The 16336-nt window shown below is 39.2% G+C and overlaps 1 protein-coding gene across 1 annotated transcript; it reads right to left on the reverse strand.

The window, feature by feature from the left end:
• Positions 1-651: 651 nt before the first annotated feature.
• Positions 652-7877, reverse strand: stc1 (stanniocalcin 1). The gene is made up of 4 exons (XM_029762828.1): positions 7271-7877; positions 2015-2157; positions 1688-1899; positions 652-1509 (listed from the first exon to the last, which is right to left on the reverse strand). Exons 1-4 carry the CDS (start codon positions 7383-7385, stop codon positions 1209-1211), a joined length of 771 nt encoding a protein of 256 aa, XP_029618688.1. The 5' UTR covers positions 7386-7877; the 3' UTR covers positions 652-1208.
• Positions 7878-16336: the final 8459 nt, after the last annotated feature.

Consider the following 16336-nt stretch of genomic DNA (forward strand, 5'->3'; position numbering starts at 1 on the left):
ATCATGAGCCCCCATTGAAATAGGAGCCATGACCAAACTGCACTTTAAAATTGTATATCTGTAACTAAAACTACAGCAACATCATAAAATAACAACTTAAATAATATAGTAGGAAAATAAATATCAATATTATACCAACAAGGCTTTTAAATAGTCATTATCAACACTGGAAGTCAGTGTGTATGATCCAACCCCTCCGTGTCATATTCACCAGGGAGAATGTTGTTCATCAGTCCAAGGGGGTGACCTCTATCAATCTCAGGGGTCCCCTGCTCATAAGTTACACTGCTGGTCCATACTTATTGTAAAATGAGTGTTTCAGGACAGAACATATGTAGTTGTATCTAAACAATGCTATATTCTCTGGTATAGACGTTAGCTACACACCTTCCACCACATTTAAGTCTGTTTTGAATAACATTTTGGGTGGCTTCAAGCTATTTGGTCGGTCTAAAGTAGCTTCCTGCGCAAAGTTGATTAGGATTGCTCTCATCTGAGGGACACGCCTCTCACAGAGCTGGCTGTGGCCATCTGAGACTAATAATGAATAAATAAATGAATCCTGTTTGTGTCAGTGACTATGTGACACTGATTTATATAGCACACTCATTTTACTAATCTCATCATAATATAGAAATATCTCACATAAACTGTATGAAACATCTATTAATAATTATCTATTGATGAAGATATTGTTGACTTATCAATTGATATTCTACTAATGGATGCACATTTGAATATTGCAACCAACATTTTTTGGGAACACTTGTGCTCTATAGATATGAACCATACCTGCAGGTTTATGTTTGAAATCCTAGACAGAAAACTTAGAGGGACATCATCCTCACTAGGCTCTCGGATGATACTTGGCTCTCAGATGATACTATATCAAGTATGGGAAGTGAACAGGGATGAACAGGGCCAAGTTGTGGTGCTACAATAACAACATGTTCAATGAACAAACAGTGTGAGTGATAAGAGTTAGGAAATAGTTTAGGGGAGGGGATCCTCTCAAACCTAAGGTACAATGTATCTCACACAACAACTCAAACTTTGATATTAAACATACTTGAAACACATTGGCTATTCTCTTAGAGGTGCATGTTATTTTCCAGTCTGGAGAGGAATGATTCTTAAATACCCAAGTGAAGAGACATCTGTTAGCTTGTTTATGAGGGGTGTGTGTAGTTTCTGGATCTGAGTGGGAGTTAGGAGCTGTCACCAGTGGCACGCTTCTTGCCTAAATGGCTGGCAGAGTCTCTGTTGCGTAGACCAGGCTGGATCTTATACATGTGTGGACCCATGGACCACTGCAAACTCCCACGGCCCTCCACTCCAGTTGGAACGGCAGCAGCAATAGCAGCAGCAGCCGAGGGGCAGGGCTTGTTCTGCAGCAGCTGGAAGAGAATGGTCATCTCTGGGCCAAGCCTGGACACCATACTGGCCCTCACCAGGTCCACAGTCTCCTCATCACAGTCCATCAGGCTCTGGAGGAGCTTACCATAAAACCTACAAGAGAATGCAGCATGCATTTTTGTTGCTGTACAATTTCAAAGTATGTTTTGGGAGCCCACTGAAATATATTTGCTTCAATAGAGTGAGTATATCAAATACATAGCTTTTGTTGTACTAAGATAAAGTTAAACAGAAATGGAAGCCCTTTGACCCACGTTTTCTAGGAACTCACCTGTTGGGGAAGTGGCTTGGGAGCTGTGCCACCTCTCCGATGGCATCTGGGTTGATGCGGGCGATAGTGCAGATATCCAGCTTGCTGTAGCACTCCTCCTGAACCTCTGAGATCATTCTTTGGAAGGTGGAGCAGCGGCGGATGGTGGGGAACACCTTTGAGGTGATGCCATTGGCAATGCACTTGAGGCTCTCTTTCACAAAGGCTTTGCCCTGCACAAAACCACATATCATAGTAATACCACAGAACAGGACTCAACTTCAGTTAACAGGTTTAATCTACTGCAACATATTGTGTCAGATTTGAAGAGAGGAAGAATGATCATACCTGAGTGTCAAATTTAGCTGCACTGTACAGAAAGGACTTGCAGATGTCGTGCATGCCATCTGTGTCACATGTGGAGTTCTCCAGACAGGCGAAAGCTCCACAGCCTACTTGGAGGGCACTGTTCAGACAGCGTGCCACGTCAGCTGTAGACACCGAGAGGGAAGGGATCATTAGGCTACCATATACCTCTCAATAAGAAATGAAAGATAATCAGTCTGTATTGGTTGTGAACCAAACAAGGAAGTGATCTGATGAGAATGTTCATGCATAGTTGATTCTATGCCGATATCATCAATATTCAGACAAATTACAACTTGACTGGTCACTGGACACGTCAAACCCTTTAAGACTGGGAGACAATTTAGGATAATTACATTTCCTCTTCCTGGGAAAGAATTTGATGGATATTCCAGCATTTTGCTTCTTGGAACAGACTTGTGACCAACTGCACCAAAAAATACCCGAAGGTCTCTTATGGAGTCATGGCATGTCACACCCATGCACACTGGTGCGTGTGTTGCTTATTCAGGATCAGGTTCTGCTGACTTTCACTTTTGGCACCAGACCCCTTGTTTCCATTACCATCATATGTGACAAGGCAATAATATTATGCTTAATTGGAAGGTGTGCCAAACCACCTGACACTCATCACCATGAACTGTGCACACTTAACAGTACAGTCAAGTACCCTGCCCTCCATGGGTCACTGCCCCATTCCTCAGAAACAGATCTAATGTGCCACATAAATATAGCCTCACACTTAATATTAAAGAGCAAGCTGATATACACAGCTGTGTAAACTACTCTGACGAGGCAAAGATCTAAAGTATCCAGAAAACCCCCAAATGTCTTCCAATAAGTGCCTCTAATGTCCATTTAGTAAGACTGGGACAAGTTCATGGTAGGCATACAGCAATTGTGACAATGAGTTGATGTACTGTACCAGAAATGGATGCACTCTCATTCATTGAACCTTTTGGGTCCAGCCGAGCCCACACTGTAATTAACTAGCAAATCAGCAATGAATCGCTATGGCTGTCAAGCAGATAAGTGATCTCTATGTGGTACAACACTCTAATCACTAATCAAACTGTCCCTCCACCGTGTTTCTCTCAGGTCGTTAGATAATTTCCACATTCTGTGGATGCACGCATAGAAATATAGAAATTGTATTTCTAAAGATGCACACCCCTTGGGTATCTCTTATTGGTAGGACCAAGGAGGCCAATGCTGCAGATACTTAGTCTGATGTAACCTCTGCATTGGTTTAAATAACAAATAAGGGCTTAATGATCACACCTAGATAACATCTCATTCATTCCCTTATCTCCTAATTTAGGCATTTCACGGCTCTGCTCATTTTATGGGACTGTTAATACAACTGACTTTCTGAGAATGTAGGCTATAGAAAACCATCTCATATACACATTTTTGGAAAGAGTGCATGAGCATTTATTCCATCAACTAATTTACCGGTAAACAGAATACATGGTGGTAGACAGCCCCCTGCAATGTAGACCTAGGCCATTCATTATTATTATTTTTTATTGCTATTCAATATTGTCACTTTTAGGGGCCGTGCTTCGTTGAATGATTTTATTTTCACTTTATTAAATTGTAATTTGTGCAATATGTTACGAATTTGAAAAACGTATCATATTTTATGAATTCCAATTTGTTGTGGCTAACCTTAGCTAGGTGGCTAGGTGGCTAACGCTAACATTTGCTAAGTGGCTAACATTAGCTAGGCTAGGGGTTTGGGTTAGTGGTTTTGTTAATTCGGATCTCCATTAGCTTTAGTAGAAGCAGCAGCTACTCTTCCTGCAGCCCACAAAAAAAACATGACAAGTAACAAAACACTGATACACTGATAAACAAGGACAGTCACACAAATGTAAAATGCAATGATATACAAACAATACAACTAAAAAAGAATACAAATAATACAACAACAAAAATTCTGACTGTTAGAGTGTGTCTGCTTGTGTGTCCCCTCACAGTCCCCGCCGTTCCATGAGTTATTTAATCTGTTTTTAAAAGTCAATTTTGCTGTTTGCTTGATTATTGGAGATGGAAGAGAGTTCCATGCGATCAAGTCCAATTTGTTTTGGACTTGGGGACTGTGAAGAGACCCCTGGTGGCATGTCTTGTGGGGTATGTATGGGTGTCTAGTTAAATAAAGGTTAGATAAATAAAATAAATAGATGGGTGTCTGAGCTGAACGTTATTTGATTATGTAGACAATTTTCATCACAGTAATATTTATCATAAAAACTAGACAAGATGCAGTACATTTCTTATCAACCCTCAATCAGGAAAGACTGACATGCATGTTGTTGATGTTAGTTCTGTATGTGCAGTTAAGGGCAAGGTGTGCTGCTCTGTTAGGAGTAGTTAGGTTAAAGGGTTAAGGTTAGGGTTAGCTAACATACTAAGTAGTTGCAAAGTAGTAAGTAGTTGCTAATTAGCTAAAGTTGTCCGTGATGAGATTCGAACACACAACCTTTGGGTTGTTAGAAGTTTGCATTATACGCCAACCGATCCACCCTGACCAGCGACCCTACTTTTGTTTTTGCCTTAAGTAACCTTCCATGTTATATCATATGAATAAGTGTCCTGGATTTACATTTATTATGTTACGTCTAGTCTATGAGACCTGACTGGAATGAGTGGGTGGGGACGTGCATCATGCCCAGTGGCGAAGCGTCATTCGGGGCAGGTTTGAGCCCCACCTGTTTAGCTAAAAAAAAAAAAAATAATTGCCTGTTTTGCATGCTATTTTGGCATTAATACGTGTCATGTATCAGTTTGCAAACAATGTAAAAAAAACAAAAACATAATTGACTTAATAAAGCTGCATACAAACATGGTCTCTTTTTGTTTTCTTGAGTAAGGCAGCTCCAAAATGCAGGTGTTTCAGCCTAGCTCAGTGCTTTCTGTGTTGGTGGGGCAGCCAGCGGAAAATACGGAGCGTAGGGGTTGGTAATGTTCTCTAGTTGCGCCATGATTGGCTCAGTGTTCTGTCACTCATGGGGACACTATGTCACCACAGAATCTACGGGTAGAGCTAAAAAAATTCAAGCCCCTTGGGTGCTGCCATAGACTAACATTAGAAGTGCCCATCCATGAAGGCTCAATGTCATTGGCCACAGATAAAATAACGTCAAACCCCGTTATATCTTCCTTAGCTTTGATTGGACTGATCATGTCAACATCATACTTTCAAAATCTTAGCTAGCAAGCTAGACAAGCAGTCATGCATCAAGTCAGCAATCTACTGGCAAATCCTTTTCAATTCTTGTCATATGAAGAGAAATTATAGATAAAACGTATCGGTGCTCATTGGCCATAAACATTACACAAGTTGGAAAATCGCAAATTCAACAATTAGTGCTAATGCGCCACTGCAGCCCCGGGTTCGATTACAGGCTGTTTGCCCCACCAAGATTTACATGCTAAAATCGCCACTGATCACGCCACACATTGCACACTGTGCTTCTTTGAGTCTGGATAGAACTCCTGGTCAATGGCCAACATTCTATCATCAAAGAAATCAACGTCTCCACATAGAGAAAGATATAGGCCTCTAGTGGCCAAACGGCCATTTTAGCATGGGCAGCGCCATTGAGCGCTTCTATTTTAATGTAGTCAAGGATGGCTACAGGCTGCCACTTTCTTTTTTTTTTTTTAGGAACTCAGTCGGTCTCAACTTACTGTTGAGAGTTAGAATAGTAAAATATACAGTTCGAAATTTGGTTGTTCATCAACAGTTCTTCTCTTGTTTAGTCAGTCACTGACAGTCAGTCAGTTAGCTATGTCAGCTAACATTTTTTTTATTGGTAAGTTAGTCTAGCCAGTTACCTAAACTTGTAGTAATATTGACCGAATACCGACTGGGCACGCAGGGCACGTGACCAGGGGTCCTGATCTTCAGGTGGCCCACATTGATTTTGTTAGTCACGCTCACTCAAAATGTGTAGAATTGCAGGAAATTATCTTTAAAACTGCCAACATTTCTATCCACCCCATGGCTAAATGAGTAGAATTTCTGGAAATTAGATTGAAAAAATGCTAAAGTGTTTAGGGCCCCCAAAAGGCTAGAGCCGGCCCTGAATGTAGTCAACTGGGTGTGACTTCCAACTTCATTGGCTGATCCCTCCAAATCTCGCTTAGGGCCCCCAAAAGGCTAGAGACAGCCCTTAACGTAGTCAACTGGGTGGGACTTCCAACTTCCTTCCATTAGGAGGTATCAGCAAATCATGAAGAAGAAAAAAATAGACAACTTCAAAATGGAGATTGCCTCAATGGCGCTGCCCATGCTGTCACAGATGCTACAATGGCACAGATACAAAAATGAGTACTCTATCTATCTCTATGTGTTTCCACCCTCTTTGCTTTCACTTTGATAGGCCTATCCCCTTCAAGTTTGTTCTGGCATTAGGTGCTTCATTCATCCAGTCAAGACGGTAGCCAGTAGCCACAGGTGGGTGCAGTAGGCCGTATTTATTTAGCCTATAGCAATAGTATCTTCCCTTTACACTGGTGACTGCTTTGAAGAATATCAATACATTTCAAATGTGATGGGTCCATAGTTTTTTCCAAACACTTGTAAATCATTTATTTTGTGGTAAATAAAATATATCATTAACGGTGCGTAAAGCAATATTGCAGGTAGACTAATGTATGACATTTGCAACACTGAAACGACATTACTTGTTGAGCACGTGACACAATCTATAAGCAAAACAAGTGTTTATAATACAGTAAAGGCAGTGACCAAATAACCATTGATCCACACGATACAAGTGGGCTCACCTGCATCAATGTATTTCCATATCTGTCCTAAAAGAAATATGAATATCTCTCATGTTCTCTCCTCCGGTCACTCATCGGGTTTAACCAACCCACACGACCATTAATTCAAAGACATTTGTTCATAGACCATTTATTCAACATCTGATGGTGGTATACAGCTTTCAAGCACAGGTGTCAGTCACTGCGAAACTCGCACTCATCTGTTGCCGGTAAAACACCGGTAACGGTGAGTAACCTATCCTTGTTCGAGCTATTCATTATTCTGTCGATCAAGGCGTTCGTTCACTTGGAAACAGAGCTGCATATTATGAAATGGCAAACATTCCCCCTCATACTATGCAGTGCATACAAGGTAATATAGGATAAAAAAAATATGTGCATGAGAACCCCGCATCCGCTCAAAAATATGCAATATTGTAAAAGAGACTGTTTGTTACTTACAAGGGGTATTTGCTGAAAAGCGGGCTCTTCTGGGTGAATACGACTCGTTCTGATCCAGTTCATATGCAGATGCAATCAGCACCATTAGAAGAAAAAGTCCGGTCCTCAAAGGCATTGTTCAATAATCACTGATGATCTAACAAAATACAAATAGTGTTTCTTGCTTATCTGATTTATAGTTCATACAGCTCTGAAGATGTACAGTGCCGTGTTTTCAACAATGTAAATCTATTAGGTTACTAAGTAGGCTACCATCTACACAATGCGGCTTCCCTGGACCGTTCACTGATTTCTTTTGACGAGCATGACAGATAGAGCGCTGGTCTGCATGGGTTTATATCGGACTGCGCACACTACGAGTCTCCTGGTTAGCCCAATCAAAACACAGCATCCACGACCAGGCTTTCTCTCTCCACGACCATGCTTTCTCTCTCCAGTCGCCTAATTGATTGATCATTTTACTGTAGCGTACATTGAAATTCAACTCATGTGGTCTTGGGTAGCCTATTACGCGACAATGATAGCCTACACACATTATTATTTGAGTTGATAAAACAATGAAGCTTTAGTGCCTCTTGCCATCTCAAGTCAAACTGAGTTCATTAGCCTATTTATTCAGTCAAAATTGACATTCATTTATTGTTATAGTCAATGTCTTTCGGTGTATCTGTTCTCTTCAACCAACCGTTGACTGGCATATTCACTTGATTGATTGTTAATTATGTTTCTGTGCGCCATATGCAAACTTTAGTAAGAGTGAAATAGATTTAATGTTACCTGATGTTACCTGAACCCATGCAAACCAATACCATATCGGCCTTTTCTGCAATTTCCATTTGCTAAAATAGACTGGACAGATTGGTGGCAACATTGACACTGGGTAAATTCTCGACAACCAATGGCATGGTCCAGTCCAATTTATGTCAACACGAATGTATCAATTGCATCTTGAAACAATGCTCAATCACTTTATTATGTTTATTTATTGGCTACCGGAATGAATACATGACATAATGTGCATACGTTATACTGCTTAGGCTAATAGATGTGATTTAATAACCTGCGATTTTAGTCAAATGGATTGCGCGCTTTGTCGTACATAAATGTCGTAGAAAAAATATCAACTGAAGTTATTCAAATGATTAGACTTTTATCGCATTGGCATTTTGCTGAACCATGCTCAATAAATGATACCATTGTTGGTTTAACGGATAGAATGTATTTAACATTGAGATAAACTACCTCATTATTGACATAAAGTATGTATGTATGGATAACCATCATTGTTGACGTGTTCCCTGCTTCGTGGCATGCGGGTGAGAGACTTAGCCAGGCACGGATCCAAACGAGTTGGAGCTACATGTGCCAAAGGGATGCCAATAAAGTGTCATCCATGTCTGAGCATAGCAACATCCTTGATCTATTCAAACATTAATCAATGGAAGGTAAACAAAGCCTATTAGAAACGTTTGGTTAACTGAATTCATGTAATTCAGTGTCAAATTGGTGATATTCCAGTGGCATTATGCCAAGGTGTAATGCTGGTATCTCCATGTCAGTACATCCATCCATCTACCCATTTGTAGATTTATGTATAGCTTATGCTACTCTAGAGTGACTTTGGTGTAAAGCAATGTAATACCTGAGCTTGATCCTCACTTTCTGGTCTTGGAAGCCGCTATGTGCAGGCTTTGGTTTCAGTCCAGCACTAACACACCTGATTCAACTTATTGCATTTTTGGAACAAACCTGCCCATTCTATTTCAACAAGAGAAATGCATATTAATCTCTTATCAAGACATCTTTATATCTAGGCCATAATAGCATTAGATCTGGGAGACAAGGAATAGAACATCATCCTGTTTAGAATCAAAGCATTTGATGAGTTGAGTTGTCTTTCATGTGGCACTACTACACAAATACACAACTCTCACACAATTCTAAATCAGTAGGCCGATAATATCTCCACAATCTTATATTGGCAGAGTGCTTTTACATTAGTGAGCCTCATTCACATTTTCATAGGCTACCTTGTGGAATATTATTGTAACTGCTTTTTATTAATATATATATTTTACGGTTATGGTATTGGTATTTTCTTCATAGGCAGTCCCAGGAAACTTCCAACCATAATAGAGGCCCAATATAGAATTCTATCACTCCTGGAAGTCTGGTCCTCAGACACCATTTAGTAATTTACCTTGTTTCACTTTTTTTCATAACAGCAAAAGTAAACTGGAACATACTAATGTGCCCTTGAGTGCTTAATATAAGAAATGTAGTGCCATTTTGGCTAAAGAAAGAATCCATATGTTTGCTCAGCATTTTACATTAAATTACTTGTTTTCTTTTCTGGTGTTTCAAAGAAGAAATGTTCAAAGGCTTTTATAAAAGCATCTCTCTCATTGTTATGATTGCTTTGGCGATGGTGATGCTTTAACCCTGATTGGTTTTACCCCAGAACACCGTTCAGAGCCAGGCACTTTGCCAAGTCTCCTCTTGGCAGCTTGTCTTTGCGGGGTAGTTCAAACATGGCAACATAGTCTCTGTTACATATCTTTTATAGAAAATCCAAGGCTGTCCACTGTCATACAGAGGCGTACTGCCCTGTGCTGCAGTGCAATGGTCAAATTAGTTCATCAAAATGTAACATCCCAAATTAATTAAACATAGATCCTTAAATCTCAGGACTTCTTGAGTGCCTGTTCCTGGGACTCTCTAGAAGTTGGTAAAATCCCTCTTTATGAGTACTCAAGTACAGAATCTTCCTTTGGGAACTTAGCCATAACACAAACCCATTTCAGGAGACAATATCTGTGTTGTCTGGATAAGTGATAGTGAATCCCCTTGTCATGCTGAATTAGGTAATTCCCCTAATTTCCAGAACACTGCAGATAGAATTGACTGGCATCATGCTAGGATTGAGAGCAGAGTTCAAAGACAGGACAAATCTGCCACAGAGAGTGAATACTCAATCACCTGGCGTAGCACAACATGGCAGCTTTGCATTCATTTACATTGAGGTAGTATTAACAGATTTTCAGATTACAAGGCACTTTGCATCCGGTCCTGTCTGTAGATACAGATACAGTACCTTCAGAAAGTATTCATGCCCCTTGACTTATTCCACATTTTGTTGTGTTACAGCCTGAATTCAAAATAGAGTAAATATTATTTTTTATCCTCACCCATCTAACACACAATAACCCATAATGACAAAGTGAAAACATGTTTTTAGACATTTTTACACATTTATTGAAAATGAAATACAGAAATATCTCATTTACATAAGTATTCACACCCCTGAGTCAATACATTGTAGAAGCACTTTTGGCAGTGCTTACATCTGTGGGTCTTTCTGGTTAAGTCTCTAAGAGCTCTCCACACCTGGATTGTGGAACATTTGCCCATTATTCTTGAAAAAATTCTTCAAGCTCTGTTAAATTGGTTGTTGATCATTGCTAGACAACCATTTTCAGGTCTTGCCGTAGATTTTTAAGTATATTTAATGTTTCTTGGTAGTCTTAAACAAATCTACTTTGAAACAAAAGTATATAGCTCACACACATGGTTATGGGCTTAGAACAAAGAAGACACCTGTACCATGTCAGATATAGAGTTGAAATGTATTACATGTTGAGTTTGAATCCGCATATTACACTTTATATACATCACAGAAGACTGAAATATAACAAAACTGTTTGACATAGAAACACCGGGTGTTCGGCAGTTTAAAAAATAATAATGTTTATTAGTTATGAAATTATGAAAAATATTAATAATATTCCACCCATGAGGACACTAGGTTATTGACTGCAAGAAAGGGCTACGTCAAAACTGTAACTCGGCCACTTGGGAACATTCACTGTTTTCTTGGTAAGCAACTCCAGTGTAGATTTGGCCTGCTGAAAGGTGAATTAATCTTTCAGTGCCTGCACTGTTAAAATGAAGTGCTTTGTAACACCAAAACTAGTGGCAACTGAGCTGCCACCAACTTGAAGGAGATGAAACCTTAACTTTTCTGAAGTATTAGAACACAACATCCTGAGATGTTTTGAAACAATACATGGTGTGTTGTAACACCACTTAATTAAGTGTTGTGCAACACCTTGCCAGGGACTGGCAGCACTAACAGAAAAGGTTGAAAACACTATTTTGGTGTTTCGAGTCCTGTTTAGTGCAGAAGTAGATACCGTCTCTTTTGGTGTTGTGTCCTCTCTCTAAAGCTTCTAAACACCATTATGATGTTTTGAATCGTGTCTAGTGCAAAATTAGATCCCTTTTTCTGAAGTTTGGATGTTTAACATTGTTTTATGTATTTGATCATTTGCCATTTTATACTGTTTTGGCAGGCATTGTCAAGCACAGTGTTCAAACCACCAGTAGTAATTGGAGGTTGAACTGTAAGAATTGAGGATTCTGTGCTTGCCTCTTCCATTGACAATCATGAATGTGGGAATGGATGCTGTCCTCATAGAATGTCAGTTTTCCTCACGGTTTTGATATCCCTTCATCATGATCCATTATACCTCATAGCACAACAAGCTAATACAAATATTGACATATACTTTTCTTTCTGCAAAGATGCATACAACATTGTGTGAAAGAATCATGAAGCCCCCCAAAAATGAATACTCATAATCGTCTAAAAACAGAGATGCGTGGCAAGCTAGGAAATGCAAGGTGATTAAAACCAAAGACTTCCAATGAGTTCAATCACTACATTTTCCCTCTCTTTGGTTATCCTCATGAAAGATAATTACTTTTGAACAATATATTAAGTTCTTACATTATTTTGGTAAAATGAAATTAACAAATAATTGAAATGACTTGCATACATAAAAAATACATGAAATGTCTTACTGTGTGGCTGTGGGGTTGAGTAGGTAAAATTCCAACGAAATGAACCTTCTTACTATCCCTCCTGTTTCTAATCTGTCTAAATTAAGCATTGAAAAAATAAAGGTGGAATTCCATAAAAAAAATATTCTCCATTGGCCCTTAATATCAATCAATATTTAGGCTATAACTCATTTGCATTTATAAACCATTGATTGTATTAAAAACACTTTTTTGTGTTTTGATGCTGTCTTTGACATGCTCTGAACAGAATCAATATTCAGGTACTTAATTACTGTTTTAAAACACATTGCAGTGGGTTTACATCCAAACACCAGATGTCAGGTACATAACTTTTCATGGTTTTATTACAAAGTCTTTGTGTTTTGAGACTTTCTATCTTTACAGTGTGGTGGAAAGCAGACAGCAAGCAGACAGCAAGCAGACAGCAAGCAGACAGCAAGCAGACAGCAAGCAGACAGCAAGCAGACAAAAAGCAGACAAAAAGCAGACAGAACACAAGCACAATCCTGTGCTTAGCTCCATTCAGTTTATTTTTATCCTGAAATACTCCCCAGTCTTTAACAATGACAAGCATACCTATAACATGATGCAGCCACCACTATGCTTGAAAATATTTAGAGTGGTAACATGTGATTTGTTGTATTGTATTTTCTCCAAACATAACAATTTGTATTCAGGACAAAAAGTTAATTGCTTTGCCACATTTTTTGCAGTATTACTTTAGTGCCTTGTTGCAAACATGATGCATCATCCAAAGTGTCATTAAAAGGGATATTCAAAGGGATATTCAATGTCTGCTTTAAAAAAAACATGTATTTTTTAAATTTCAGGATGTAACGTCAAAATATGGAAAAAGTCAAGGGGTCTCAATACTTTCTGAAGGCACTGTAGTTGCTCTGTCACTGCCCCATGGTTATTGCAATATTGCAAACATTTTCTTTATGAGAAAACCACCACAGTAATACATGCCTTATCTGATTAGGATATGTAACAAAACATTTTGCTCATAAAGTAAGCACATACATATTTGCATACTCGCATACATGAGTCAATCAAATATACTTAATTAACCTCATACATGAGTAATACCATAATCAAATCCACTATATGACTTTATGCCAGTGCCTGTACAAAAATGTCAGTCATTGTCATAGAAGTTCCAATTATATGCCAGTCATAGTCATGTAACTACAGTCATGTAACTACAGTCCTGTAACTACAGTCCGGTACAGCTTGATTCGGTGTTCGAGTATCTGCAGTGTAAACTGTCAGAGTTACAATACCACCTGAGGTTAACTGCAATTATGCTTGTGTCCACAAGAGGGAATTTGAGGAGGCAATATAACCGACAGGTGTGAGACACCTACAGTGACTTTGTCATCTTACTACGTGCCTACTGTACTGCATAAAGGTCTTACCTGTCATGTGGAATGCCAATTTAATGTTTATTGAATGGAATACTGTACATTGAACTTGGCTACTGGCTTTGTGGCTTCATGGAAAAAAGCTAAACATTTAGCTCCTTTTTTAGTTTTGAGATTACCTGCCAACCCCTTTAAATACTGTAATAAATGTTATGTTTGAATCCTTGCTAAACTAGCTTTCTCTTTCCAGCAGTTTTCGTACTTGGGCCAAGAACAAGTCACAATACAGTTTAAATGCCGGTACCTTAACATATTTGTTGTTTACTTGGTAGGGTTGAAAAGCCAGATGGTCAGGTATATTAATCGGCTATGTTCCATACATGCCTACAAAGACTTTGATTAGGTGATTAGGCGTATTCAATGTATGACTAGTCTTGATTCTGAATTGTACCTGAACTGTATGCAGGACGCTGTTGTTTATCTCCTTAGTTATACATATAAGAATATTTGCTTAATTATAAGAGTAAATGTTTTAAAAGAGCCTTTATTTGTGCTGTTTGCAGAAGCCTGCTCTCAATCAGAGGGCCTGACCTCATGTGGCCCATCCATTGCTATGTTGGACGTAGGTGCAGATTTTTTACTACGATGGCTGCCACTCGCTGTATCAGGGCTGTTTTGCTGAGGATGTCAGAGTTCAGTATGAGGCTCCTAATGCCTGCTGCCCTCTCATGCCAGTGGTGGAGTTAATCTCACTTGACATGGCATGTAGAAAACTTTGGAAATACGTTAGTTAGAGAGAATGAGACAGTGACATGTTTTTAAAGACCCATGATTATACTCTGTCTTAGCACTGAACGTATTGAATGTACAGTATATGCTGCAGAAGGAGAGCATCATCTCTCTCCCCCTTCACCCACTTTGATGATCAGCTGGTTGGTTGATAGAGTTCCTTCTCCGTGGAGCTCTGGGACTGTGTAGAAGTGTGGCACCTCTGTGGGCTGTAGCTCCATGCAGGGAGAGAGGGAGGGAAGATTGCATCTGGCAGCACTGAGCAGGGACTGGGGCTCACTATCAGATATCGTTCACCACTGTCATTACCATCCCAATGATTGAGGGCTCTCAAATGCAGATATGAGGGAATGAAAAGATAACTAACAAATACAGTGCCTTCAGAAAGTATTCAGACCCCTTGACTTTTCCCACATTTTGTTACGTTACAGCCTTATTCTAAAATGGATTAAATAAAAATGTTCCCTCATCACTCTACACACAATACCCCATCATGACGAAGCGAAAACAGGTTTTTAGAAATTGTTGCAAATTTATTTAAAAAACAAAAACAAAAATACCTTATTTACATAAGTATTCAGACCCTTTGCTATGAGACTCAAAATTGAGCTATGGTGCATCCTGTTTCCATTGACCATCCTTGAGATGTTTCCACAACTTCATTCGTCAGTAAAATGCACAACAGCCCACTTGGAGTTTGCCCAAAGGCACCTAAAGGACTCTCAGACCATGAGAAACAAGATTCTCTGAAATGTCACGTCTGGAGGAAACCGGGCACCATCCGTACGGTGAAGTATGGTGGTGGCAGCATCATACTGTGGGGATGTTTTTCAGCAGCAGGGAGACAAAAAGACAAAAAAAGCAGGGACTGAAAGACTGAAAGACAAAAAAACCATTACAACCAGTTTTTGTTTTGTGTGTAGATTGATGAGGGTTAAAAAAACGATTTAATACATTTTAGAATAAGGCTGTAACGTAACAACATGTGGAAAAAGTCAGAGGGTCTGAATACTTTCCAAATGCACTGTAGCTTGGGCTAGGCTATCACTTTTAGCCCTGGAAACGTTCAGCTATGAAAAACCTACTCAACCAAACAGCAGTAACCAACCAGAGTGTAGAGGAATATTCTAAAAACAATCTTTCCTTATTGTAGCTCACAACTATTGTTACGGCCATTTAAAAAAAAGGATTTCCTTATACCGTTGTACTGTAAATATACCTTATCAACCGGTACCTTGTCAGCTACTCCTCTGAATGTGTTAATGTGCAAAGGAATTACTGAAGTGGGTGGCTTGTAAATGTTCATCCTATGTTCTTCTTTTGAACAGTAAACCACACATAATGTGAAAATGGTAGATTGCTTTGAGAGAGATTAGAATCACAATTCCTTTGTTTCATCCAATGCATGCCAAGTAATTTAATACAACAGTTCCTAAGGCAGCTTTGCAAAGCAGATGCCAGTGTGAGCAGAGAATACACTGGCAATTTAGTTCAACCAATCTTTAGGGAATAGTGGATCTCTCTAGCATGATCTGCCTGCAGCAGATATACACAGTATCTGACATTATATCCACACATTGAATTAAAACAACACTGCCATCAATTCCTGGGAATCTGAGTAATCAAGATAAACTGAGTGATCAAGTTAACAAATAACAGTTTTTACAACCTTTCAAAATTGCTTTCGTAAATATTTCCAACATGTTTCCAAATATCAAGACCACAGGCAGACTCCTATTGCAGATATAGCCCATCTAAGTAGCCACATTTGTATTGTATATTTTCATTATGCCTAGGGTAGACTTGATACTGGTCTTGAGTAGGTTAGAGCCACTCCATTGGTAGATTATTATATATCCTGTAATGAGGACACAACCAAAGTAATCTCCATGCATTTGGCTTATTCCACTGAAGTGCCCCATGTCCAATTTGTGAAAGAGTATAATCCAGTTACTTTGAACCCTTTGTTTAAAGCAGTTGTGTTGCTAATTGTTATAGGTTTGGCCTGGGATATAGGGGGATGTAGTCCTCGATAATTTTCAAGGACATT

The sequence above is a fragment of the Salmo trutta genome, chromosome 9, assembly GCF_901001165.1.
Source record: "Salmo trutta chromosome 9, fSalTru1.1, whole genome shotgun sequence".
Lineage (NCBI taxonomy): Eukaryota > Metazoa > Chordata > Actinopteri > Salmoniformes > Salmonidae > Salmo > Salmo trutta.